The 26,057-nt window shown below is 56.3% G+C and overlaps 1 protein-coding gene across 1 annotated transcript; it reads right to left on the reverse strand.

Annotated features, from left to right (window-relative positions):
• Window positions 1-6,199: 6,199 nt before the first annotated feature.
• SMPD4 (sphingomyelin phosphodiesterase 4) lies at window positions 6,200-25,846 on the reverse strand. The gene is made up of 20 exons (XM_065889574.1): window positions 25,772-25,846; window positions 22,616-22,699; window positions 20,869-20,955; window positions 19,445-19,587; window positions 19,238-19,313; window positions 18,593-18,701; window positions 18,437-18,489; window positions 17,816-17,967; window positions 15,924-16,056; window positions 13,988-14,059; window positions 11,295-11,381; window positions 9,491-9,636; window positions 8,953-9,043; window positions 8,577-8,677; window positions 8,041-8,204; window positions 7,544-7,749; window positions 7,090-7,323; window positions 6,832-6,963; window positions 6,612-6,740; window positions 6,200-6,529 (listed from the first exon to the last, which is right to left on the reverse strand). The coding sequence occupies exons 1-20, from the start codon at window positions 25,844-25,846 to the stop codon at window positions 6,200-6,202; spliced, it is 2,604 nt and encodes an 867-aa protein (XP_065745646.1).
• Window positions 25,847-26,057: the final 211 nt, after the last annotated feature.

A 26,057-nucleotide genomic window follows, 5' to 3' on the forward strand; every position in this document is an offset into this window, starting at 1 on the left:
GAAGCTTTCTCTAGTTGCGGCGAGCGGGGGCTACTCTTCGTTCTGGTGCGCGGGTTTCTCATTGCAGTGGCTTCTCTTGTTGTGGACCCCAGGCTCTAGGAGCGCGGGCTTCAGTAGTTGTGGCACACGGGCTCAGTAGTTGTGGCTCACGGGCTCTAGAGTCCAGGCTCAGTAGTTGTGGCACACGGGCTTAGTTGTTCCGCAGCATGTGGGATCTTCCCAGATCAGGGATTGAACCCATGTCCCCTGCATTGGCAGGTGGATTCTTAACCACTGCGTCACCAGGGAAGTCCCTGGTTTATGTTTTAACAGCAGGTCTTAGAGAACATTCCAGGGAGTTCATGAGTTCCTGCCTTTGTTTTTTATTTTAATTTTATTTTTTTTAGCATTTTTTTTATTTTTTTGAATTTTATTTTTTTATACAGCAGGTTCTTATTAGTCATCAATTTTATACACATCAGTGTATACATGTCAGTCCCAATTGCCCAATTCATCACACCCCCACCCCCACCCCCACCCCCCTGCCACTTTCCCCCCTTGGTGTCCATACATTTGTTCTCTACATCTGTGTCTCAGTTTCTGCCCTGCAAACCAGTTCGTCTGTACCGTTTTTCTAGGTTCCACATATATGCGTTAATATACGATATTTGTTTTTCTCTTTCTGACTTACGTCATTCTGTATGACAGTCTGTAGATCCATCCACGTCTCAACAAATGACCCAATTTCGTTCCTTTTTATGGCTGAGTAATATTCCACTGTATATATGTACCACATCTTCTCTTTTTTTTTTTTTAGATGTTGGGGGTAGGAGTTTATTAAATTATTTATTTATTTTTGTTGTGTTGGGTCTTCGTTTCTGTGCGAGGGCTTTCCCTAGTTGTGGCAAGCAGGGGCCACTCTTAATCGCAGTGCACAGGCCTCTCACTATTGCGGCCTCTCGTTGCAGAGCACAGGCTCCAGACACACAGGCTCAGTAGTTGTGGCTCATGGGCCTAGTTGCTCCGTGGCATGTGGGATCCTCCCAGACCAGGGCTCGAACCCGTGTCCCCTGCATTAGCAGGCAGACTCTCAACCACTGTGCCACCAGGGAAGCCCCGTACCACATCTTCTTTATCCATTCATCTGTCGATGGGCATTTAGGTTGCTTCCATGAGCTGCCTGCCTTTGTTTTTTATTGCTACACAGTATTTTCTGGGCTCATCCTATTTTTGCTCTCCTGGGCCATCCTAACCCTCCAGGGCAAAGTCAAGGACAGGCTGACTGTTCCAGTGACAGTAAGGGCCAGGTGTGCAGTCCGAGAGGAGGCTCCTGCTGCTGCACCAATTGTCAGCACCGTAAGATGTGCTTCAATTAACAGGGAGAAAACGTTTCACCTACTGACTCTCAGGGGGAATATTTTTAGAATTGGAATTACCTGCTGATTTAAGTAAGCAAGTGTCACATGGGAAATGATGACTATCTTTTCAGCCACAGCTGAGGGCTGCGATGTGGCACCCTCCACTCCTTTGCAGTCATATAAGAGCCTAGAGTTCCTGTGGATTATCTCATTTCATCCTTGAAATAAATTTGTCAAGGCAAGTGTTATTACATTTCCAATTTATGAACAGGGAAAGCAATGTGCAGAAAAGGGTTTAAAAAAAAAAAAGTAATATGGGGCTTCCCTGGTGGCGCAGTGGTTGAGAGTCTGCCTGCCAATGCAGGGGACACGGGTTCATGCCCCGGTCCAGGAGGATCCCACATGCCTCGGAGCGGCTGGGTCCGTGGGCCATGGCCGCTGGGCCTGTGTGTCCGGAGCATGTGCTCTGCAACAGGAGGGGCCGCGGCAGTGAGAGGCCCGCGTACCGCAAAAAAAAAAAAAAAAGTAATATGATGGGAAAACATGTATATTGTTGTACATGTTTTCATTTCTCTGAATTTTTGTCACTTGCGCTTTTGGTATCATATCTGAAAAACCATTAGTACTTCACAGTTATGAATATTTACTCCTGTGTTTTCTCTTGACAGTTCTAGTTTTAGCCCTTTCTTATACGTCCGTCTATGATCTGAATGTTGGACAGGTCCCTTCAACACAGTGACCACACGTTTCCTTGTTGGTTTTTGTTCAACGTTAGACTGAAGAGCACCTTTTCCTATCCTAATCCTTTTCTGCTCATGTACAAATTAATTTATCCAATAGTTCATATTTTGATTCCTGAGATGTGAGGAGCTGGATGTGTATATAATAGGTAAAATAAGTTATTTATTGAGCAGCTACTATGTGCTTGCTCACTGCTGGAGAGAAAAAGTACAATAATTGTCCACAAGGAGCAAACATACACATCGGAGAATCAGTCACAAGTATTTATTCAGCATCTTGAAGTGCCCAGCATCACACAAGTGACAAGAAGTATCTCTTTGCTTTTATTTGTGGACCAGGGCGGGTGAGTACAGAGGGGGCTCTTAGTCCAGCCTGGGAGGTGGAGGGAAGGGGAGGCTTGGGGGGGGTGGGGGTCCCCTGGTGGGGAGGGAGGGGGTGCAGACCCTCAGAGACCACCTGAGAGCCCAGCAGAAACCCCTGGCCTGCTGGAAGGGGACGTCAGAGGCCACTTCCGGGTGGTGGGGCCAGCTGAGTCAGCAGCTCCTTCTTGACTGGCTGCCCCAAGCTCAGGTCTTGTTGGAGATTTCAGATACACAAACCCCAAGCTTTCCGGAGGACGTTCTGTAGGACACAGACGCTTGGATGTTACTGGATACCTCATGGGAAACAGGTCATGAAGGACAGTGAGTCCAGCGTGGGCTGCGGGGCTGGGAGATGCCGCCAGGAGGCCAGAGCCGGGGGTTCTGAGAGGCAACCAGGTTTGACCCTTTGGCAGCGGTTGGGGTGGTGGCCAGAGGGTGAAAATCGGGGTGTTGGGGGAGTTGAGGGGTTGGGCAGTTGGCATAAACCACCAGAGGCTTCGGTGAGGTGAGGGCAAACACGGAGACAACCCCCATCTTCAGCCTGACCTCCGGGAGCCGGGCCAGCAGCCTCTCCTCGGATGTGTCCCCCCTAGATGTGCCCCATCCCCCAGTACCATCCCTGCAGCTGAGAGCACCCCCCCCCCCCACCGCCTTTCCACTGCTGCAGCTCTGAAACCAAGGGCCCTGAGGATTGGCATCAGCTAGATCCAATCCACCTATGATCTGCCTTCCCCGACCAAATTCACTTCAATTTTTTAACAACAGCTGCTTTTTAAAAAAAATTTATTTTTTTGGCTGCGTTGGGTCTTCATTGCTGTGTGCGGGCTTTCTCTAGTTGCAGCATCGCTTGAATTGTTTTTATGAAAATTTGCGTATCCTCTGAGTGGCACGGAGCCTAAACGGTAAGACTTTTGCCTGAGTTGCTTCAGGAACTTGGTATCAGCTGTGTCCAGTTCGAGCTGAGCTGGTGAGTGGTTAGGACCACCAACCCTCCAACTGAAACCGAGCACTGGGCTCATGTACCTGTGGGCAGCAAGTCAACCTCTGATGGCAGGCTTTGCAGCAAACTAAGGATGTTGTTTGCAGGGTGCCGAGCAAGGGAGTGGGGAGCAGGCCTCAGACCCACTGCAACGTGGCCTCTTAGTGGTTTTTAAAGGGGACGTATAGAGGGGCTGGGGTTCATCACCTTAATCATCTGTGACCTGGGGGTCTCTGTCTCTGTAACCTGTACAGGCCATCTTGCCCCGGAAGATGACTCAGAATGGCACGTGAACGTGATGCTTATTGGGAAGCTGAGGCTCCAGGCACCTGACCTGCATTGCTCTTTATTGATGAGGCAAACGTGACCATGTAGGTGCAGCCGGGAAGGAAGGGAACCAGAATTTAATTGTAAACTAGTCACGGGACTTAGTTTCCACCTATGCCGTCAGGCCAGGCACTGCCCCTCAGAACCTGTGTCCCTCACAGAACGGCTGCCTCACCATTTTCTTATTTCCAATCACCTTTCCCCACCTCCTGTGCCTCAGCCTCATCCTGTAAATACCCGTCCTCGGCCCTTGGGTAGGCAGCCTCTTTTCTCTGCTGTGAACCTCAGCATCTCAGCATCTGGCTCAGTGACACTTCTGCCTCTGCTCCATCCATGCCTTTCTCTACTCTGCAGCTAGAGCCCCGCAAACTAACTCGGGGTCATCGTGAAGGTAGGGTCCCCATCACCCTCATCCGCTCAGCTCCCTGGGCGCAAGCCACTGAGCACCATGGGCCCCAAACCACCCTCCCCAAAACCAGGCCCCAGGCCCAACCACTGGCACCCTGGCCGAGTGGGGGCTACTCTTCATCGCGGTGTGCGGGCTTCTCATTGCGGTGGCTTCTCTTGTTGCAAAGCACGGGTTCTAGGCGCACTGGTTTCAGTAGCTGTGGCTTGCGAGCTCTAGAGCACAGGCTTAGTAGTTGGGGCACATGGGCTTAGTTGCTTCACGGCAAATGGGATCTTCCCGGACCAGGGCTCGAACCTGTGTCCCCTGCATTGGCAGGCGGATTCTTAACCAGTGCGCCACCAGGTAAGTCTGCTGGCCCCTCCTTGACCTTAGTGTTTGCTTCGATCTTTGACTTCTGGACTTTGCACCATGAGGTCCCTCACGTGTCCCAGCACAGCTGAGGGTGGCACACAGTAGGTGGCTGTTCTATGGTTAATGGGTGTGTAGGTGAAGTGAGGCTTGGGGGCGAGCAGAACCTTGGAGAGATTGTGGGGGGGCAGGTCCTACCCTCGCAGGCAGGCGGATGTCCATCAGGGGAGGCCAAAAAGAGGCGTCATCAGGGACCGGTGCCACGGATGGCAGACCCCAGACCATCATCTCACAAAGTTTGTTAACAAAAGCCCGTAATCTATCAATGTGAACTTGTAGAAACTCTGTCTTACTTCCTATTTCCATAGAATTTGACCACAGCAGTTGCCTGGCCCAGGGAAAGGGGGACATTTAACACTCAGGCTAGGCCATGTGGTTGGTGAGTACATTTCGGTTCCCTGGTCAGATGCACCCCTGCAGAAGCCACAGAAATTGCAACACGGGTCCCAGGATCCTAGCTCTTAGTATGAAGACCATGTCTGCCCCACTGAGTTGTAGGCAGTGTTCTCGCATCTCAGACCTGCCAGTGGCTGCCCTGTCCCATCACAGCCACGTCCGTGTTTGCATCTGCCCAAGGGAATCCCATGGTGAGGGACGCTGGGTGCCCAGTGGCATCTCCGCAGCCCCTGAGTGTGCAGAGGACCCCGTGTAGTAGGCCACCCTGGGGGCGGGGCCAGGCACCACAAGACTCAGGACCGAGAACAGGTTTATTCAGATCCATGGTCGGTTACAAGTTTGGTTTGGTTACTGGTCACAGGCCCCAAATGCCACTACTCCGAGTTTACATCAAAATACAAAGCCCAATACTTACAGTTTGAAAACTTAAAAAAATACACCAAAGACTAAGGCTTTTAAAAATCTCGGTTGAAAAGTTCTCCCTGGTGCGTCATCTGTAGAATGAAACGCGTGTGAGATGCTGTGAGGATTTCTGACAGTGAACTCACATTTGTCATATACTTTGGATATTTAAATCTTACCAAAAAATCAGTGTCTTTGAGTGCTTGATTTGACTGAAGATACAAATGATGCTTTTGACCATCTTTGGTTGTAGACCACCCACAGGGAACAAGGTGGTGACAGCCCTGACGACCTGCTCTGTGGCCTGGGGGCATCTGTGTTCTCAGAGGGTCTCTCCTCAAAAGCAGGCATATGGCCCAGACTTGGAACTACTGGGAAAATACAGTGGCCCTAACTTTGCCAAACGTGGCAGCAAAATCAGGTTTAAAATCATGAAACAGAGAACCATCGTCTAATTTTCTTAGGGCTCTCTTTTAGGGCCCGATTATTCTCTGGAGCCAGAGGCTGGGTTCCCATGTTGGGGTCTCACCGCCCACCTCCAGGGCGGCAAAGGCAGAGGCCGCAGGCTATCCGGGGAGGCCCAACTCCTGAGCTTCACACGCTGAGGAAGAGAAAGGCGTCGCCCTGCAGGCCCTCTGGCTGAGGAAACGGGGAGGCCCAGGGCCGGCAGGCTGCCCACCCCGTGTGGCTACCTCTCTGCCTATCCCTGCCCTCGCTTTTCAGGTTCTCTTCAGATGGTTCCAGGGCTGCAAGAAAACGCCCCCTGGAAGTACGAAGGCGACAGGTGTTGGGTGCAGAGTGGCCTCCCTGGTGCCTGGGGGTGGTGGCCGGCCTGCAGTCAGAGCTGGTGCAGCTTGCCCTGATCGGTTAGCAGTGTCATGGCCATGGCGTAGAGGACATAGCCCAGCACGAGGAGCAGGGCACAGAGCAGGGGCCCGATGCAGAACAGAGAGGCCACGAAGAAGGCCAGCAGCAGGGCCAGCAGCGTCCGGTAGCTGCCCAGGAAGCGCAGGCTGAGCCGGGGGCCCCGGGCAAGGCTGGCCGCATGCCCCCGCCCCACGGGGCTCAGCAGGCGCCTGTCCGATAGCCCAGGCTCCAGGAGGTGGTAGCGACAGAAGCTGCCGAGGAAGTCGGCCCGCGAACACAGGGCCGCCATCTGACCTGCGAACTAGAGCACAGACAGGCCCCACTCTCATCTGCCGCTCGCGGGCTGGTGGGGCCGGGGGGGCGGCCCTCCCTCCCACACTCACCCTGCGGTTGATGGCGGAGGACAGTCGGAAGAGCACTCGGACCAGGCTGGCAATCTCGTAGCTCCGGATGGGCTGCAGCTCCGAGTCTCCTTGGTACTCGATGTCAAAGCGCCGAAGCCCGTTGATGATCTGGAAGCAGCAGGAGGTGAGCCCCCGGGAGCCATGGCCACACTGCCCAGAGGGCCCTGGAGAGCCCGACCCCTCGGGATGTGGGCCTCACCTGATACCGGCCCAGGGGTGTGAGGATGAGTCCGTCCTCCCCCACGATGCAGTCTGGGAGCTGCTTCTTCCCGTTCTCATCCTGCGTGGTCCCCAGGGCGAGGGTGAGCTGGGCGAGCTGGGCCTCGCTGAGCTGTTGGGGAGATGCCTGCCGTCACTTCCAAGGTGGAGGGAGGCCTTCCCCCCGCTGGGCCTCAAACGGCAACGAGGGGCCCAGGCACGTGACACCTGGGGGAGGTGAGCAGGGCCAAGGGCGTACCCGGAACACTTGGCACAGGTACTCCAGGGCCTTCTCCAGGTACTCATCCGTCTTGCGGACGCTGTCCTGCCCCATCTCATCCAGGTCATTGCCTGGGTAGGAGCCATTGGTGTCCGCGGGGTAGAAGCCCAGCCACGACAGGAAGGGACGGGCGGCCGTACTCTCCCCATGCTGGTCAGAGAGGGACTTGGCCGTCTGCTTGGCCTGTGTGATAAGCTGAGCCAGACGTAAAACCTGTGGGTGGGTGGGTGGGCGGTTAGCTGGCTCGGGGCCGCCTCATGGCACCGACAGCCCAGGGGTGGCTTCCACACGATGGAAAACTTAAAATGAGTTTTAAGGACTAAGGTGCACTTTCCAAGAGGGTACATCTATCATCAGAAAAAAACTAGACTCCACTGAACAAGACAGGGAAGGGGTGTGAAATGCCAGAGCCCAGAGGGCCCCGACTACTCACCAGTGCCCGGATCTCGGGCCCGAACATTGGGGTGTACTTGCAGTCCTGGCCCTCCAGGCTGTACACGTGGCTCTTCACCTTGAAGGAGGCGTCGGTGATGGCTGGTGGCCATGACGACAGGAAGCTGCCAGTGAACGTGGGCACCGTGAAGAGCCGGTGCTGGCGGTGGGGCATGACCAGCTCGGGCTCCAGAAACAGCTGCTCGCCTGGAAGGCAGGATGTGAGCCTGGCTGCGGCTCCAAGAGCACGGACATCGGGTCCCACCATAGGTCCCCGAGGGCAGTGACCGCACGGCGCAGGCCCAGCTCCCGGAAGTCCCTCCACCCCCACCCATCTCCACAGGGGAGTAGCTATGAGGAGAGCCCAACAGCAGCCCACAGCCTCCCAAAGCCACTACAAGCCACCAGGGGATGCGGCTCAGGGCTCCGTTCCCCTCCTGTGGGGCACACACGCAACCCCCGCGAGCTCACGGGTGACAGGGCTGGCAGGGGCCTCACCCCGCTGGATCATCTCAGCCAGGTTTGGCTGCGCGAAGACCTTGGCCACGCGGAACACCATGAGTGCGTTCTTGGGGCTGACGAGGTCCGTGCGCAGTGCGCGGCTCAGGAAGCCGAGGAAGAGCTTGGTGTACACAAGCAGGTTCTCTTGCACGAAGGGCGCCCTGCGGGCGGACGGACATCAAGGCTTCTCCTCAGCTTCCGGTCTCCCCCAGGTATCACGAATGGTGGCAGAGGGGCCGGGGGTGACACGAGGAGGCAGGACAAGTGGGCAAAGGTGAGGCCCCAAGGACAGAATCCTCCACGGACGAGGCCCATTCCCAGGAACAAGGCCACTGGGGGCGGGGCAGCCACGCTGCAGGGCTGGCTAGGAAGGGCTATGGGGAGGTTTATGTGAGTCAATGTGGGAAAGGGACAGAAGGACAGAGGCCGCCCGTTGTCCCCAAGAGAGCAATCCTGGAACCTGGGCAAGTCCCAGCAGGGGACAAGGGGGTGGCCCGGGCCCCCTGCCTGCAGGACCTCGGGTCTGGGCTCACCATCTCTCTGACACACTCCGGGCCTGGCAGTCGCTGCTCGGGGCCTGCTTCTCAGGCGCATACCTCCAGGGCTGCAGGTAGCTCAGCCACATCTCCAGGACCTGGGGAAACACGTGCAGCTGGGGCAGGTGGCTGGCGCTCAGGTGAGCAGGGGCGCAGGGGGAGCCCGTGCCCCCTCAAGATGCCTGGCCCCTCAGAACAGGTCACCCAGCAGGCTTCCCCCGAGTGCAGCGGAGGGCAGCTGTGTGGAGCTGGGAACCCACCCTGCGTGGACAGCTGGGTTCAAGGTCGCGGCTGGCGGAACAGCACAGAAGGCCCCCAAGGCTCCCTTCCCTCATGCACACACGCAGGGCAAAAGCCGTAGGACAACACTCACAGCTCTGAACGACGCGTCCAGGGGCCAGTGGCCAAAGCAGTGCTGCAGAAAGAGGTAGAGCTTCTGCTGGACAAACCTCGGGACGGCGGCCCTGTGGGAGAGGGGGCATCACCTGACACGGGAGCCTGGTACCCCCTGGGGGCAAGGCCTCCTATTTTTAGCCCCATTCCTCAGAGGAAATTCCAAAGTTCAGAGAAGCTAGAGAACATTCCAGGGACACACACACACACGTGGCCGATCCAGTGTGGCTCCTGTGTGTGCCTCAGCTCTGCTGGCCCTGTTGGCCTGGGAGTCAGGCCACGGCCCTTGCCCTGCCGGGGTGGGGTGGGGTGGGGGTGAGGTGCAGCACCGAGCAGCCTGCTGCTCTCCTGCCACAGGGGAAGAAGGGGGAAGAGGGGGCAGCAAGATGGGGCCTCTCCTAGGCCAGCCTGAGAAGCAGCCAGGCGGACCCCACCCACCTCTGGGCCAGGGTGGCAGTGAGGAGACAGTCCCAGGAGGGCTCGAGGTGACTGCCCCCCTGCCCACAGCCCATACCCACCGTTTGAACTCCTCCAGGGGGCTGGCGGCGTGGGAGTGGGCAGAGGGCGAGGCCTGCTCGGGCCGCAGGCTGTTGGCGAAGGCGTGCAGGTGCTTCAGCAGCAGCCGCACCACCAGCACATGCTCCTCGGTGGGCATGAAGGACTCCTGGGGGGAGGGCCCTCGTCAGTACCTCGTGCTGGGCTGTGCCCACCTCTCCCCTCATGGATGCACCACACATGGCACCCTGGGACAGCCACCGGGGCAAAAGCTCTGCCATGTGCTTCCCTGCACTTCAACCCCCTTCATGGAGCCTCTGAGACAAACGCCCTCAGTCCTGCGAGCTCAGCTTTCGGTTCACAAAGGCCAGGAGGGTCTCTGAGACCCCCCATACACGGGGGAAGCCTGGGGGCCGGCCGCCTGCTCCCCACGCCCACCCCCAGCCCTCGGGCCTCGACAGACTTGTTGGAAGTGCTCTTGGCAGCTTCACCCCAAGGTGAGCAACGCCAAGTGGGGTGAAGGCGGCTCCCGGCCCTACGTGCAGGAAGCTGGGCACTGACCGGCAGCCCCCCACCTCGCCCCCCACTGCCCAGGGCACGGTCTGCACAGGCCTCCCTGGCACGGAAATGCCTCCACAGGCCCATGCAACACACCCCAAGGCCGCTACGCCTGGGGTGGGAGGCGGGGGGTAATGTCCTTCTGCATGTGTCTATTTTTAGATTATATGGTGGATTTGCAGCGTTTTAGAAAAAAAAAAAAAAGGGATACTTTAACAGTAATAAAAAACCACAGAGCATCCTCTGTGCCAGGCCGTGACTCTGCCTAGGGAGCTAATCCCCTTTATCGTTCCCAGGAACTGAAACCCCCACCGCATCTCACCCCCGCCCTCCACGTTTGCAGGGGCAACTCCCTGCCCCACGCCCAGCAACCACACTGGACACCACTGGGCTACTTTCTCTCTACATTTGTCAAAGTGCTTTCTTCCAGTGCCTCCCTTCCCTGAGCCAAATGCCCACAGGAGCCCCCGGTCACAGCTGCATGTGGACACTTACGGGGCCAGGCCTCCCGCTGTGGAGGTGAAGGCAGGGGCCCTGCTCTTTGCCAGGTGAGGCCCTCCCCAGCCCAGGCCTGAGTGGCACCCACTTCTGCATGTGGCCCGCCCTCGGCACCCCTCCTGGAACATTCTCTCCCTCCTCAGTGCAGCTGCCGCACCTGCTCAAATTCAAGTTCAGTGGTGTGTGGCCCCACCTAGGGTGAGGGGAACAGATCCCTGGCCGTGAGCACAGCTCCAGACACACGTCTCTGACCAGACTTCCCAGCGGTCGTGTCGTGGAGCAGCAAACTTCACAATGCCGTTGGCCCCAAACACCCAGCTCACTGACCACAGTCCATCCCTGGTCACTCCTGCCTAAGCAGACGGCAGTCCCCACAAGGTCACCGCCCATGAGCCCCAGGGCCTCCACATCCTTGGTCAGTCCCCAGCACCAGGCCTGTACTGCAAAGGCCACACTACTTTGCCCCCACGAACAGGGCTAAGCACAGAGCCCTAAGACACCCGAGGACTCGACACCTTGGTTGGCCTGGGGCTTGGCCAGGTGGGTTCGGTGACCTCCCCCACAGCCAGTGGGATCCTGTGCATCACTCCCAGCCATGTGGCCGCACACCCTGAACCCAGGTCCAGGCCGAAGGGCCTGGCTGTGCTTGGAACTGGTCTCTGGTCACCCCAGCCAGCCCCCAGCCAGACCCTGGCTACTGCGCAGGACATGAGCTCTGGGGTTAAACCATGGGGCGGGGGTGAAAGGGGACAAAACGAAAGCGGCCAGTACTTGGTGGGCGTGGAGGGCCTGGAGGCTGGGTTGGGCAGGGCTGTGGAGGGCGCTGCAGACACTGAGTCGGTAGTGCAGGACCTCCAGCTGAGAGACAACAGCAGAGAAGCCGAGAGGAGAGGGCGGGGGGAGGAGGAGGGGAGAGAAAGAAATAGTGAGAAAGAGCCCAGAAGTAAGGACAAGAAAAACAAAAAACAAAAGCACAAGTCAGTGACAATCCAAACAATCACAGCCCAGCAGCATCAGGCCAATGAGACGCCAACCACCCCCTCCAGGCGTGATCCTCCAGCTGCCAGGCAGAAGGAGGACAGAACCGCAAGGTCACCTGGGAGGCCCCTCCAGCCCCCGAGGTCAGCCCGACCCCATTGCACTGGGTGCAGCACATGTCAGCAGCCCAGCCACCTCCCTGGGACACGCTGCTGGTCACCAAGGCCCGAAGACCCAGGCTCAGTAAAGAAACTTGAGAAGCCAGTTCTAGATGGAGGCCTCTGCCCAGAAGAGAAAAATATGTAATTTATTGGACTTCCTGGGTTGTCCGGAAAAGAAATTTATCAGCACATGATGGAATCAATTCCCAGGTGTTAAAGACCCAATCAGAGTCCCATCCTGAAAGGTTTTGTGCACGGGGCTGGTTCCCAGCCCACCAGGCCCCACATCCTGGAAATGGTTAACGTGGTGCTAACACTTACTGGTTCTAATTCTGGGAAGACCAACCTCTACCTCCCTCTACCTCACCAGGAGCCCCCAGACACTAAGCCACACACACCCAGAGGCAGCTGGAACCCTGAGGCCAGGGGTAACAGCTGAGCTGGCACACCGTCTGCCCCCAACACCAGAACCTCCACCCTATCTCCCTGCAGCTAAGCACAGCCAGAGCCGGCCCAGCACACGTCCTGCCTCATGAGGGCCCGCCTCCTGCCCCAGCGCCATGCTTCACACAGAAGAGGCCTGAAGGAACGTGCCAGACGCTGGGGAGACAGGCACAGCCAGAGACACGCAGGGCTGGGGCAGGAAGGGGCACGGCCGCACTCAGCAAGGAAATGGGGAGCCCACAGTCCCCCTTCCGGCCCCAGCCCTGGCCCAGAGCACCCTGCAGGGAGCGTGCATGCGCCTGCACCCAGCCCGGCCACAGCCACACAAAGGGAGCTCCAGGAGCTGCACTTCCTGCACCCAGAAAACCCGGCAAACTGACGCCAGGGTTACGTGGGGCCAGCAAGGACTTCCACGTGGTGTGGGGCAGGCCTGGACAGACGGCAGGGGCCTTGGATGAAGCAGACCCCGCGGTTTCCCACACACCCCGCCTCCTCAGGTTTTGTTTTTCGGCCTCAACAGGTGGCAAACGGCAGAAGGTTTCTTGGCGCCTGGTGGGGCCTTCATGGTGCCCCCCCCCCCGCACCAACCCAAGTCAACCTGAGCAGCCCTCACCCTCCTGTGACCATGGGGAGGAGCGGGAAGACCCCTCCCCATATGGACTCGGTGTTCCCCCAGGTGACCAGCAGCTCGGAAGGGCCCTCTGGCTGGCAGAGCTACGGCTAAGACTTGAAGCGGGTGGGCTACCCCGGGCTCCCGACACAGACGTGCAGACAGGAAGGTGACACCGCGAAGCAGCCTCTGCGAGACCAAGCCCCGCGCGCCCTGCAGGGGAGCCAGCCCTGCCCGCCGGGCAGCGGCAGGAACGTGCAGCAGCAAGTGCACTCTGGAAGCAGACGGGGGCATGGAGGGCACTTTGCGACGCGAGAGGCCCAGGATGGATTCCCGGCCCCACCCCCGCTCTCTTCCTCCTCCTCCTGTGCGGGGCCAAGGACGGAGGCTGGGACACCCTGCGCTCTAAGAGGAGTGTTGGGTCTGCGTCCCAGTCCTCCGTGCGGCAGAACCCTGGGCTGGGGAGCAGGACCACCGAGGGAAGGGCACAGGCCACTGTTCCAATGTGACCCACAGATTCTTAATTCCTAAGGAAGCCCTTGAGGAGTCTGACTGGCAGCGGCAAAAGCAAAGTCTAAGGAGCAAACTGCTGCACGGAAGCGGCACACTGCAGTCCTGCGCGCAGGCTGTGGACCTGAGCACCTCTCCCTAACTCAACAGAACTGTTCTACCCCGACCAGCCCTGTGGCCACAACCCCGGGAGGGGGCCAGGGATTCCAGGCCTCTGCACACATGTGAGCTGCCTAGCAAGGGAAGAAGGAAAAGGAGAGGAGGAGGAGGAGACAGCCCAGGCCACATGCAGGAGGGTGTCAGACCCCACCCACTGCCAGGAGGGCGTCAGACCCCACCCACCGCCAGGAGGGCTGCTGCCGCTGCTCTGGAGGACGTGGAGGGCCGCAGGGCCACCAAGGTGGGCAGAGTCTGCTGGGCGCCACCGCAGCAGGACAGCAGGAGGCGCAATGACTCCCAAAGGCACCCACGGCTCCCACGCCCCAGAACACGAGCACCACAACCACATCTGTTCCTGCTACCACGGAGAGGGCTCTGCAAATAGCATGGGGAGGCCCAGAGACGACGGGCCTCAGCCGCCAGGGTGCAAGCCCAGCACAGAAGACAACCTGCCTGCTGCTCGGCACTTGAGGGAGGTGAGATGTCAGGTTGCTGGGTCCCACTAGCCAGTCCTTGAAACTGACTGAAATCAAGGACAAGCAGCAGCAGGCTGACGAGGGCCAGCGCGGGAGGTGGGAAGATAAACCGTGGCAGCAACATACCTTGGCGTGAGGGGACTGCATTTTTTGGTACATCTCCAAAGAATAATGATGAAGCCACATTTCAACAAAAACCTGCAAAAGAGCATAGCTGGTCAAAAGGTCTTTGACAAGGCCGTCAAGACCATTCAATGAGGGAAGGAACAGCCTCTTCAACATGTGCTGCTGAGAAAACAGGGTGCTCACATGCAAATGAGCACAGTCAGACCCTCACTCTACATCGTAAACAAGAAACAACTCAAAATGCATCAAAGACCTAGAATATAAGAGCTAAAACTGTAGAGCCTTAAAAGAAAGCGTGGGGGAATGCTTCACAACAATGGATCTGACAGTAATTTCTTAGATGTAAGTCCAAAACCATGGGCAACAAAGGAAAAAACTGGACTTCATGAAAATTAAAAGCTTTAGTGCATCAAAAGACACAACATACGTAGTAAAAAAGTAGCCCACAGAATGGGGGAAAATATTTGCAAATCATGTATCTGAAAAAGGATTAACATCCAGACTATATAGAGAATGCCTAGAAGTCAACAACAAAGTAGATCCCAATTCAGAAATGGGCAAAAGACCTGAATAGACGTTTCTCCAAATAAGATACACACGTGGCCAACGAGGACGGGAAACGCTGCTTAGCACCACATCACCAGGGCAGAGCAGACCAGTCACGACGATTAGGGTGGCCACAGTCAGAAACCCAGAAAACAACAAGTGTTCCGAGGGTGTGGGGAAACTGGACCCCTTGTGCACTGCTGGTGGGGATGAAAAATGGTGCAGCCACCATGGAAAACAGCATGGCAGGTCCTCAAAAAACTAAACAGAATTACCATACAGCCCAGTAATCCCACTTCAGAACAGATAATCAAGAGGACGGAAAGCAGGGTCTTAAAGAGAGAACTGCACATTCATGTTCACCACAGCCAAGAGGTGGAAGCAGCCCAAGTGTCCATCAGATGGACAGATAAACAAAACATAGTTAAACACACACAGCAGAATTTAACTCAGCTTTAAAAAGGAAATTCTGACACATACTACAACGTGGATGAGCCTTGAAGACATTATGCTGAGTGAAGCCAGTGAGTCATTAAAACGAAAAATACTGTGTGACTCCACTGACAGAGGCAACGAGAAGAGTCAGATTCACAGAAACAAAGCAGGGTGGTGGGTGTGGGAGCTGGTGGGAGGGGGACTGAGGAGCTGCTGTTTGACAGGTATAGACCTTCAGTCTTACAGGATAGGAAGGTTCTGGAAACCCATTACAACAATGTAAACATACTTAGTGCTACTCAACTATATGCTTTAAAATGGTTAAGACTTAGATTTTACATTATGTGTATTTTACCTCAGTTCCCAAATAAAATCAGAACCCCATCTCATCCACACTCCAGGCTCTCAACAAGCCATGCTTGTGGTGACCCACCCAGCCCTGGAATCCAGCATCAGAATAGCAGAATATCTCCAAGGTGGCGCTGAAGAGACAGGCCTGGGGTCTGCTGGTGCCGCATAAGGTCACACACAGGACTGCCGTCCCCACTGGGGCCCCCTGGCATGGAGAGGATGGGGTCCTGCTGAGCAAGGGGAGGCCCCCCCATTCAGTGCCCTAAACACGCTGCTGCAGCAGGGCTTACTATCCACCCCTCCCAAACCACGGTAGCGGTCAGAGAGGGTGACCCAAGCCACTGGAAACTGAAAGGCTGGGCAGCCATCGTGTCACCACAATAAAATAGGACTCTGTGGACAGGGGGTCCCAGGGTGAAAACACTGCCAGTATCACAGAGGTGAGACAGGTGGGCAAATTCTTTCTCATCAGTCACAGCAGAGACACTAACAATTGACAGCCACCCCCAGACCAAGGGGCAGTCTTTAGGCCCTTGCACCCTGGGGTGGGCAGTGCTGAGCAGTTTATCTGAAACAGAAGCAGAGAAGGCACCCAGGCTCTCACCTGGAGCAGCGTCTCCGACCTCCAGATCTCGTGGGAGGTGGGGTCTGCATTCACAGACGTCTGATGAGAGATGTGTCGCTTCAGGAGGCTGGTGTGGTGCAGGCCATAGGACGCAAAAGGCACGGCTGGCGTCCTGAGGGAGACACAGAAGAAGATCTCTGTCGGCAGGCTCCACGGGTGTGGCCACAGCAATCTGGGCCTCAAACCCAGGACAGCAGCGACAAGTACAACCCGTGGAAGTGTCCAACGACCCTCAAGTCCACGTTGCTATGTGTGAATAAACAAACAGAAGAGTGAATTTTCCATCCACATCTGCCCACTGATAAATGCAGGACGGGTGAGATCAGAAAAGTGTTGTTTGCCAACCACCCTATTCACAATGGATCTGGCTGAAATGAAGACCATGAGGGATGCCGACACTGCTGACAAGAGCGGGGGCTCAGTGGATCTTCCCACTAAGTCCCCCGTTCACTAATTGAGGCCCAAAGACCTTCGTTAACTTTACAGGAGGAAAACCTGGCATCACCCTCAGCCCAGCAAGCGGGCTCATGGGCACCACGGCCGCCACTGCGGTGCCCCCGCCAACGATGCCCAACCTGGGCCTAATCATGGGAAACACCCAAGAACCCACTGTGCACACACCAGCTGTCAAGGTCAGGAAAGGCTGTGGGACCTTCTGGACAACAGAGAGACAGCCGCGTGCGGGAAATGACCCTGCACGGAACCCAGCTGCATGACAGCCATGAGTGGGGCAGCTGGTGAAACCCAAGTGGGGTCTGGGGATGAGATGGTGGCCTGGCAGCAACACTGCCTCCTGATTTGAATGGAATGGCCGCAGTTACAGAGATGCACACACTGTCAGAAAACACACCCTGAAATGTTAAGAGGTAACGGCGTCGTGTCTATAACTTACTCAAATGGCCCAGGAAAAACACACACACAGATTAAACAGAATAAAACAACTCGGAAATCAACAGGCATGAAGGGCCTGTGAAAGTTCTTTGTTATATGTAGCAATGTGCAAAATCTGAAATTATTTTGTGAAAACAAATCAAATCCAGCCCAGAAAACTGCCTAGCAGCTGAAGTCTGCCTTTGAGGGGGTGTGAATCCAGGCCACACTTGGGTCCTCCCCCGACCCCAGATCCCTGGCCCCCACTCCCCAGGCCGCAGCATCAGCAACACCTGTGCAGCCACCGCCCCCCCGCACTCCTCCTCGCCATCCCCTTTCCTTGGGAGCTTCTGTGAGTTTGGGGTAACGGCACAGCACGTGCCAGCAGATGTGGGGGGACAGCACCTACAGGAAAGAGCTGCAGCCTCCAGGGAAGGAGCGGGGGATAGTGAGGCAAGGGCCAGAGGAGCACAGGCTCCTCACCCCTGGACAGGCCGGCCTCACGCTCCCCTCCTGCTCTGCCCGTGCCAGCAGCTCTTTACCACAGGCCCCGGCTCAGCAAAGGCCTGGTCCCCGAGTCCACAGGTCCCTGCTAGTCTCACTTGGCCACAGCTCAGCGCTGCCCACAAGCCCCTCCTCTCCAGGACCAATCACCCAGCGCTGCCAATCAGCTCTCAGCTTTGAGTCCCTCACCACCCTGCTCACCGCTGGGCATGGGGCTTGGGTGCCGCGTGTGGAGAGGGCGGCCACAAGCAGAACACGGCCCGTTCCCATACCAGAGCCAGGCCCCGTCCACAGGGCCACAGAACCTGCCTGCTTCAGAGACGTCCCCCTCACCCCGCCCTCCAGCCTGTGCTCAGCTGGGGCTGCAGAATCTCAGGCCTAAAAAAAGCAAGTGCTCCAGACAAGGAGTGGCACCACTGTCCCCATGAGCAAAGCCCTCCAACCAGGAAGGGCCAGGCCTTACCTAGTGGTGGGCTCAGGCCATCTCAGCCACTCACCTGGGAGCCGGTGAGGGGCTGGGCCCCCCCGGGCTGGAGGAGAGAGGGGGGAGCACGCTGCCTTCTGTGGGCAGGAACCACGCCAGGTACCTGTCCACCAGGATGAAGTAGGCGCAGTCTGAAGTGCGGACGTGGAGGGCCCCAGGGGGCGGCTGGAAAGCAAAGCTCCTGTGAGCGCATGGTTGTGGGCACCGCCCCAGGCTGCTGACCCAGCAATCACAGGGCAGTGCCAGGAGAAAAGCCCCCACCACGAAGGGCCTGACTAGACCCCTCAGTCCTGACCAGCCCACACACACCCCCATCCCCCCACCCTGCCCACACCAGTAGCCACCTCCTACAGGAAGCCTCCCTGACCACCACTCAGGGCACCAGCCCACCCCACATGGCCCATCAAGCCTGCCTCCAGCCTGTCATCCTCACTAAGTGAGGGTGGCCTGAGGAGCAAAGGCTGGAGGGAGGGGGACCCGGGGAAAGGAGGTAGGAAAGGGAGGAGAAATGGAGGAAGGCAGGCCAACGGCTGGCCCAGCCCTTCTTTGTGTGGACACAAGCCCTGGGCCTCAGCCCCTCCCTGCACGGGGGCTTCAGTAAAGCAAACCCAGCTCAGAGGCACCCCTTCTGTACCTTTTGAGTGATGAGGCTCAAAGCAAAGAAGAACATGTAATACTCGAATGGATCTGAGGGCCATGTCAGGGGACAAATGACAGGGCTGTCGGGGCCCCCCACCCAGCTGTGTGTTGGCCGCCCAGCCTCCCCCACCGCGGGGCCGACAAAGGATACTGAGGGCCAGGTGCAGGCCAAGGACCCCGGTTGCAGGGAGCTGGACCTTGTTGTGGTACAGAGGGCTGTCGGGGAGCACACGCTCCTGGATGGACGCCTTCACAGGGTCCTGTGGACAGACAGAGGTGGCCCTTGGGAAGGCTGCCGAGGAGCCCAACACACAGACCCCCCTGGGGAACAGTGCTGTCCTCTGCACGGTGCTTGTGCAAAAAAGCTTCACGCAGACTCTGTCCCTTCGTCCTCACACAGACCCACCACAGCGGGGCTGCAGCTGTGTGCATCTCTGACCCAGCCAGGCACTCGATGGATCCTGTCTGCTTTGTTTCTCATACCCATGAGTGAGCCACCCCTTAATTCGCCCCCACAGGACTGGAAACTCAGAAAGACAAAGCTACCAGTCACGTGGCCCTGCCACTCAGCCAGGAGCCAACCAGGCCCTCCCACTGGCAGAGTTCAGATGACCTTTGAAAAAAAAAAACAAAACATTGAAGTTCCAATCTGTGATGGCTCCTGGGCCCTGAAAAGATACCATGACGTTCTGGCCACTGTCACAGCCCTGCAGGCCCCTGCCCACCCACCAGCACTGCAGCCACTGCGTGGGGCACCCGGCCCCAAGCCTGGCTCTCACCACCATAGCTTACTTACAGGCAGGTAAGAGACAGGAAAGTCAAATTTATAGTCTTCAGCTTGAAGTTTATAAACCAACTTCATCATTGGGCCCCTGAACACGAACAACAAAAACAGGGCAAATGAACCGTGAACCATCTTGCTTTGACGGTTCCTTAAAAGTGACTGCAAACAAGATCACTGTGAGAGAAAGTCCAGTCCCTCTGGGGTAACAGACCAACCTACCCGGGGTCTAGGAATTCCATGGCGATACTGTACTCCACAGGGCTCACGCGGCCCTGCAAGCAGCGGAGGTTCCACCCAGCCAGGACGCCATCCAAGCTGCCAAAAATGCTCTCAACCAGCCATGGGAAGATGGCATGCAGCTCCTGCAACAGCACAGGGAGATTTTGGGCAAGCTCCTGGGGACCACTGCCTGCCTCCCTTGCTGGCTCTGGGCCAAGGACGTCACTCCCTGGCCCGGAGACCAGCAGGACCAGTGGCACCCACAGGAGCAGCTGTGGATCCTTTTGTTGTGCTTGCGTGGCTGCTTCATGTCTGACCCCGTTACATAAGCCAGCGTATGATTAAAAGGTTTATTTAAAAATTCTGGGGGTGGTGGGGGGGCAGTTCAAATTTCCAGATCCACTAGGTTCAAAATGATCTGGGTGATTCTTGCCACTTGCTTCTAGGCCTCCACCCGCCCTCACCCCCAACTACCGCAGGGAGCAAGCAGAAGGGTCGGGCAGGGAGAGAGGAGGATAAGACCCCACAGTGGGGATGTCCCTGGTGGCGCAGTGGTTAAGAATCGCCTGCCAATGCAGGGGACACAGGTTCGAGCCCTGGTCCGGGAAGATCCCACACGCCGCAGAGCAACTAAACCCATGCGCCACAACTACTGAGACTGCGCTCTAGAGTCTGCGAGCCACAACTAGTGAAGCCCGCACGCCTAGAGCCTGTGCTCCACAACAAGAGAAGCCACCACAATGAGAAGCCTGCGCACCAAAAGAAAGAGTAGCCCCCGCTCACCGCAACCAGAGAAAGCCCAGGCACAAAATGAAAACCCAACGCAGCCAATAAATCAATCAATATATTAAATAAATAAAAATAAAAATGCCAGAAACTTCTGACCCGAAGAGAGCTTTACTAAAAAGGGTGAAACCATCCGTTCTTCCTCAGGGCAAGCCCTTCCTGTCATCTGCTGGCAACTCCTGGTCCAGGCAGGCCTCCTGAACTGACCCGCACTTACTCTGCCAATTCAGGGTGTGGCGTAAACACATACTTTCAGTACTTACAGCAGGGCTCAACCTTGGCACTGCTGACATTTGGGGGTGGACGCGTCTTTGTCCTGGAGGCTGTGCTGTGCCCTGGGGGACGGATGCCAGCACACCTGGCCTCCACTCACTCGGGGCTGGCAGCACCACCCCATGTGGCAACTAAAAATGCCTCCAGACACTGCTAAGTGTCCCATGTGGGACAGAAGGCCCACGGCTGAGAAAGCCTGGTCTACGTGGTCGTGGTCACATGTTTACATGTGTCACAAACGTGAGAGTTGCAATACAGGGTCAAGCCTCCGCAGAGCAGCGCTCAGAGGTGGGAAGCAGGAGCTGCGAGAATGCTTTTCCAGGAGTGTGTGAGACACGCCCCCAAGAGACGCTGCAGAACTGTACCTTTGCCGGAAAGTCCTCGATGACTTTAACCAAGTCTTGGCACCGCTGTGCAAAGGGTTTACTTATAGAGTCGGCTTTCAGGCTAGCCTAGGAGACACAAAAAACCAAAATAAAGCGAGCACATTTGCTTTGCAGCTTTTGCTGATATTCTGGTGCGAGTCAAAACAGAAATCCAGGGACTTCCCTGGTGGTCCAGTGGTAAAGAATCTGCCGTACAATGCAGGGGACGCGGGTTTGATCCCTGGTCAGGGAACTAAGATCCCACATGCTGTGGGGCAACTAAGCCGGCGCTCCACAACTACTGAGCTTGTGCGCCTCAGCTAGAGAGACCACGTGCCCTGGAGCCTGTGCGCCACAACTAGAGAAGAGAAAACCTGCAAGCCACAATTAGAGAGAAGCCCACACACTGCAACAGAAGATCCCGCATGCCTCAACGAAGATCCTGCACGCTGCAACTAAGACCTGACACAGCCAAAAATAAATTAAATAAATAAATGATAAATAAATCTTTAAAAACAACTAAACAAACAGTAATCCAAGTGACGGGCAGGAATCAGACATAGCACTGGCCTGACTGCCCAGCACCTCACACATCAGGTCGTGCGTGTGTCCAGGGCCTACAGGACACCCCTAGGCGAGGCCAGGGTCCCGTGCTCTCTAGGCCAGGACTTTCCAGGCTGGCTCCCAGCTCCCTCTGTCAGGCACCCCAGCTACCTCAGAGAGCTGCACATCATGAGAACAAAATCCACCCGGATCCAATCCACAAGCAGGGGGTTGGCTCCTGGGTCAGCCCCGCAGCCAGGGGGGGACCCCACACAGATCAGAGCACTCACTGAGTGTGTGCACGTGAATGGGAAGTTTCCCCCGGGGCTAACCACCCACCATTTATAGCCCTGTGATTGTGAGCTACCATTTGTTGTCACTGGCCCTCTGACCCAAGACGTCCTTTATCTGTTACCTTCAGAGACGCAGCAGGCCAAAAACCACAGACAGCTTCAGCCAAATGCCAGCACTCTGGTGACAGAGAAGCCAGAAAACATTCAGGACAAGAAGGAAATGTACCCCAGATCAGGGGTGAGGGAAAGCTCTCGTCTTTTCTGACCACAAAGGGAAGAAGGCCCTGTGCACGTGGATGAACATCAGGAGGAAAGACCAGGTTTCTAACCACAAAGGCTTTGCCCAGGGTATCCAAGGCCCTGGCCACCTCCACACGAGGATGGGGTCCACAGGGTCTCGGTCAGAGGCAGACACCCGGCTGTGCAGGCCTGGGTCGGATCTGCTGGCTCTAGAGGGGCACTGAAGAAGAACATCCTTCCAAATACAGGTTTATAAAAAGTGCAGGCCTAGTGCCCCAGCACAGCAGCCTCCTTCCGTTTTTCACCAATGACAGTTACGGTCATTAAGACACCTCGCTTTCGTGTAAGGATTTACAAGATGTGAAAATGTGGGTGTACATCCTTCTCCCTTGCTCCTCCCCACACCTCAGGAGACTGAGGAAACGGCATTTCAATCAACTCCTCTTGTAGATGAGAAAACCAGGGCTCAGCAGCTGCATAAACCCAAGGTCCTGCACCAACAGAGGGCAGAGTCGAGCCTGAGGGTCCTCACCCGAGTCCAGTGTTATTTCCAGCACATCCCCCCAAAACATCACCACTGGACAGTTCTTCAAGTCAGTGGCAAAACCCTCAAGTCCCTCCGCTGCAGAGCAACCATCACCCTGGCACGCGGGCGGGCAGCTGACACTTACCAGCAGGAAGCTGGGCTGCTGCAGGTGGGGGAATGCCATGGCAGCCTCCTGGGCAGGGTCCAGACGGGCCGTCTTAGAGGACCACTGCAGAGAGACAAAGACAAAAACCTCAACCTCTGCCACACAAGACACACAAGGCCAGGAGAATATCTGCGCAGCTCAGCACCACTGCACTGCCAAGGCCCACGCTTTACAGAAATGCTGCTTACGTGCCTGCCGTCCACAGGGTCCAGCCCCGGAGCCAGGTCTGTGGCAGGGAGCCCTTGGGAACACTTGGTTAAGCTTGTGTGGCACTTGCCACATGCCAGGCCTGGTTCTGAGGGTTCTCCATACATTTCTTATTTAATCCTCGGTGGCAGGCAGGCAGGATTCTAGACAGCCATCCAAGATTCCTGTCTCTGGTCATTCAAACACTCTTCTAGGTGCTGCGGTAAAGGGGTTTTGCAGATACAATTAAAGTCTCAAGTGTGAGAACGTAAGATACAGGGCAGTCCTGACTCATAGCCAGCAACGAAATGGGGACCTTAGTTCTACCACTGCAAAGAGCTGGATCCTGCCAGCAACCTGAATAAGCTTGAAAGCAGATTCTTCCCAAGAGCCTCCAGATAAGAGCAAAGCTGGCCAACAGGTCGATCTCAGCTTTGAGAGACCATGAGCAGAGAACCCAGCTGAGCCTACATTTCTGACACATAACCATGACAACCAACAGATGCAGCTTTAAGCTGCGAAATTTGTTAAGCAAGAATAGAAAATACATCCTCATAACAACCCTACGAGGTCAGTACAGATAAGGAAATGGAGGCAGAGAGAAAAATCACTTGCCCTCCGCCAGCTGGGGAATGGCAGAGCCAAGACTCAAACCCACAGACCTCCTCACTACTCCCCCATAGAGACAGGTGGACATATCTCCTCTGTCTTACTTGTGCTCTCTGAAAAGGAAGGGAGGGGACGAGCCAGCTTTGCCAATGGAGGCTTTGAACAGCCACCAGAAAATCAGGAGTAGCTCTCCAGAATCCTACCTCTCTGTGCCCCCAATCAGAAACTGAAAATATCCAGACTCGGACTGAGCAGAGAGGAAGTATGCAAGTCCCACTGATGAGCTGCTGATGGCTTTCCTGGCACAGCTCTGCCCATGGCCTAAGGAACGGTGCTGATGCAGCAACTGGCAGTGTATGTGGATGGAGAGGCTGGGTGGGCAGCTGAGGCATTATGAACACCTTCCCATGAAACCAAGCAGAAACCTGCACACTCCCCACCCCTGTACAAAGGCCCCTCCAAGTCCCCTGCCTCTTGTTTGTAGAAAAGCTGAAGTTTCCCTGGTCTCCCTGAGTCACAAAAGAGCAGGCTCAAGCAGCTAACGATTAGGACAAGAGAGTCACAGAATCTTTCAGTGTCTGATGTACACTCCTGAGTTGTTTTACAGATACTATAACTGCCACCAGAGGGAAAAAGCCAAATGCATGATGACCAGACAGTAGCCATGACATAAGCTGCTCCATCTGTGGCTAGCACGATTCCAAAAACTGGCCTCAAGACAATGAGATTAACGTTATTGCTCATAATAATCTATATCTTTGTGGGCATCAAAATAATTGTAGCTTGCTCTGCCCAATTTTTAGTAAGCAGGCAACTAAAATTGTCAGCAAAGAGATGCCACAGACTCATGTTGACATCTTCCACTCTAAGAATACTGCGTGCTATGTCAGCATGAAGAAGTTACAGAAGATGAGCCTTTGCCCCTAATCCCACAGAAATGGAATGATGTCAGACAGTGGGGATCTGTAAGCAGCTCCTTTGCTCCGTTCCTGTTTGCCCATTTCTGTTCGCCTCAAACCTTATAGAAATGAGGTCACCAGGCAACACTTAACCTAACTCCTGACATATGCTCTACTGAATGCACATAATACCTTGCTTAACCTATTGATTCCTTCCCTAGATTAAAAGAAGTAGGAATGAAAAATTAAGTAGTTAAAGAATGACTAGCTCTCTACCCCCAGCTTCTCCCTGTGCAATCCGGCAGGAGATCACGCAGGCAAGATAACATCTGAAGAAAGCTCATGAAGAGTCAGCCAGTCCACACCCAATGGAAAATGACGCAGAGCTTGACCTTCTGCCTCGATTCTGAGATTCTTTCCCTTCTTCCCTTTAAAAACTGTCACGGCTGAGCAGAATCTTTGGAGTGCGTTCTGGGACACCAGTCCACCTTCTACCCGGTTGCTAGCCTTCTGAGTAAAGCAACCTTTCCTTTGTACCAACACTTGTCTCTGGAGTATTGGCTTTTGAGCTGGGAGGAGCCGAGTCTGAGTTCAGTAACACTGAGACTGTTCAACTCCTAATTAAACTAGCTATGGGTTTCAGTTTTAAGGATGACATAAATAAAACGTTTCAGTCCTTAACCAAGTGGTCCAGGGAACACTGCACTACTCCAAAACGATCAAAGCGACATAAAACCCTGAACTGTTTGCTAAGGGCAGAGCTTTAGAGATGATGAATTAAATACTGCTCCTTGCCTAGAGCAAATTTGCAGAGGTAGCGGCTGAAGGAATGAGCCCGAGGCGCCCAAGCGCCTCTCCTTGGGGAGAGGGCAGCGTCTCCCCGCCACGCCGCCTGCGCTGTGTGCCCAGCCTCCGCTTCATCCCGCCACCTCCACATCCGCTGCCTTCAGGAGCGGCTTCCGATCCGCTTTCGGGGTCCCTCCCGTGAGCTGCAGCCCCGTCAACGCCAATCTCGCCAGGGCCTCCCTCTGGCCGCGCTGCGAGCGGGGCGTGCTTCCGCCTGCCGCTCACTACTGCCCCGTGAAGGGAGCACCGGGGCCCCCGTGTCACAGACGCGGAAACTGAGGCTCTGCAAAGACGGCCCACACCGGGGGGAGGCGAGGAAGGATCGGGTCGGGCCGGGGCCGAGACCCACCCCGCTCCCTCCACACCGCTCGCTGAGTCCCAGACTCTCCCTCCTCCACCGCACGCAGCGAACGTTAACCGCGGGCCCACCGGGGTGGGGCGTGCGAGGTGCGCGGGAAGGCGCAGTCCGGCCCTCGGCGCCCTGCCGGCCCAGCCCGAGGCCCGGGGCTCGCGTGGGAACAGAGCTGGTTTCGGCGGAAGTTCGGGGTGGCCGCCGGGACGCAAGGCCGGACCGCGCGCGATTCCCACCATTCACCTGAAGGAACCACAGCGTCTCCGGCTTTAAGGACCGAGGCCGCCATTCAGCGACCCGGCGCCGAAATGTCGTCATCAAGCTGCGCGTGGCGTCACGTTCCCCCGGCCTAGCAGGAAATGTGCCGCCACCTCCTCTGGCTGACACAGTAAAAAGCGCGTGCGCAAAGCGAAGGACCGCCTCGGAACGCGCGTGCGCAGCGGGGAAATCCGCCGTAAGGAGCGCGCGTGCGCAAAGACGTGTCGGTGCGTTAGGGCTTCGAGGCGCGCCCCCTACCGGGGAGTCGGCA

The sequence above is a fragment of the Phocoena phocoena genome, chromosome 13 (assembly GCF_963924675.1).
Source record: "Phocoena phocoena chromosome 13, mPhoPho1.1, whole genome shotgun sequence".
NCBI lineage: Eukaryota > Metazoa > Chordata > Mammalia > Artiodactyla > Phocoenidae > Phocoena > Phocoena phocoena.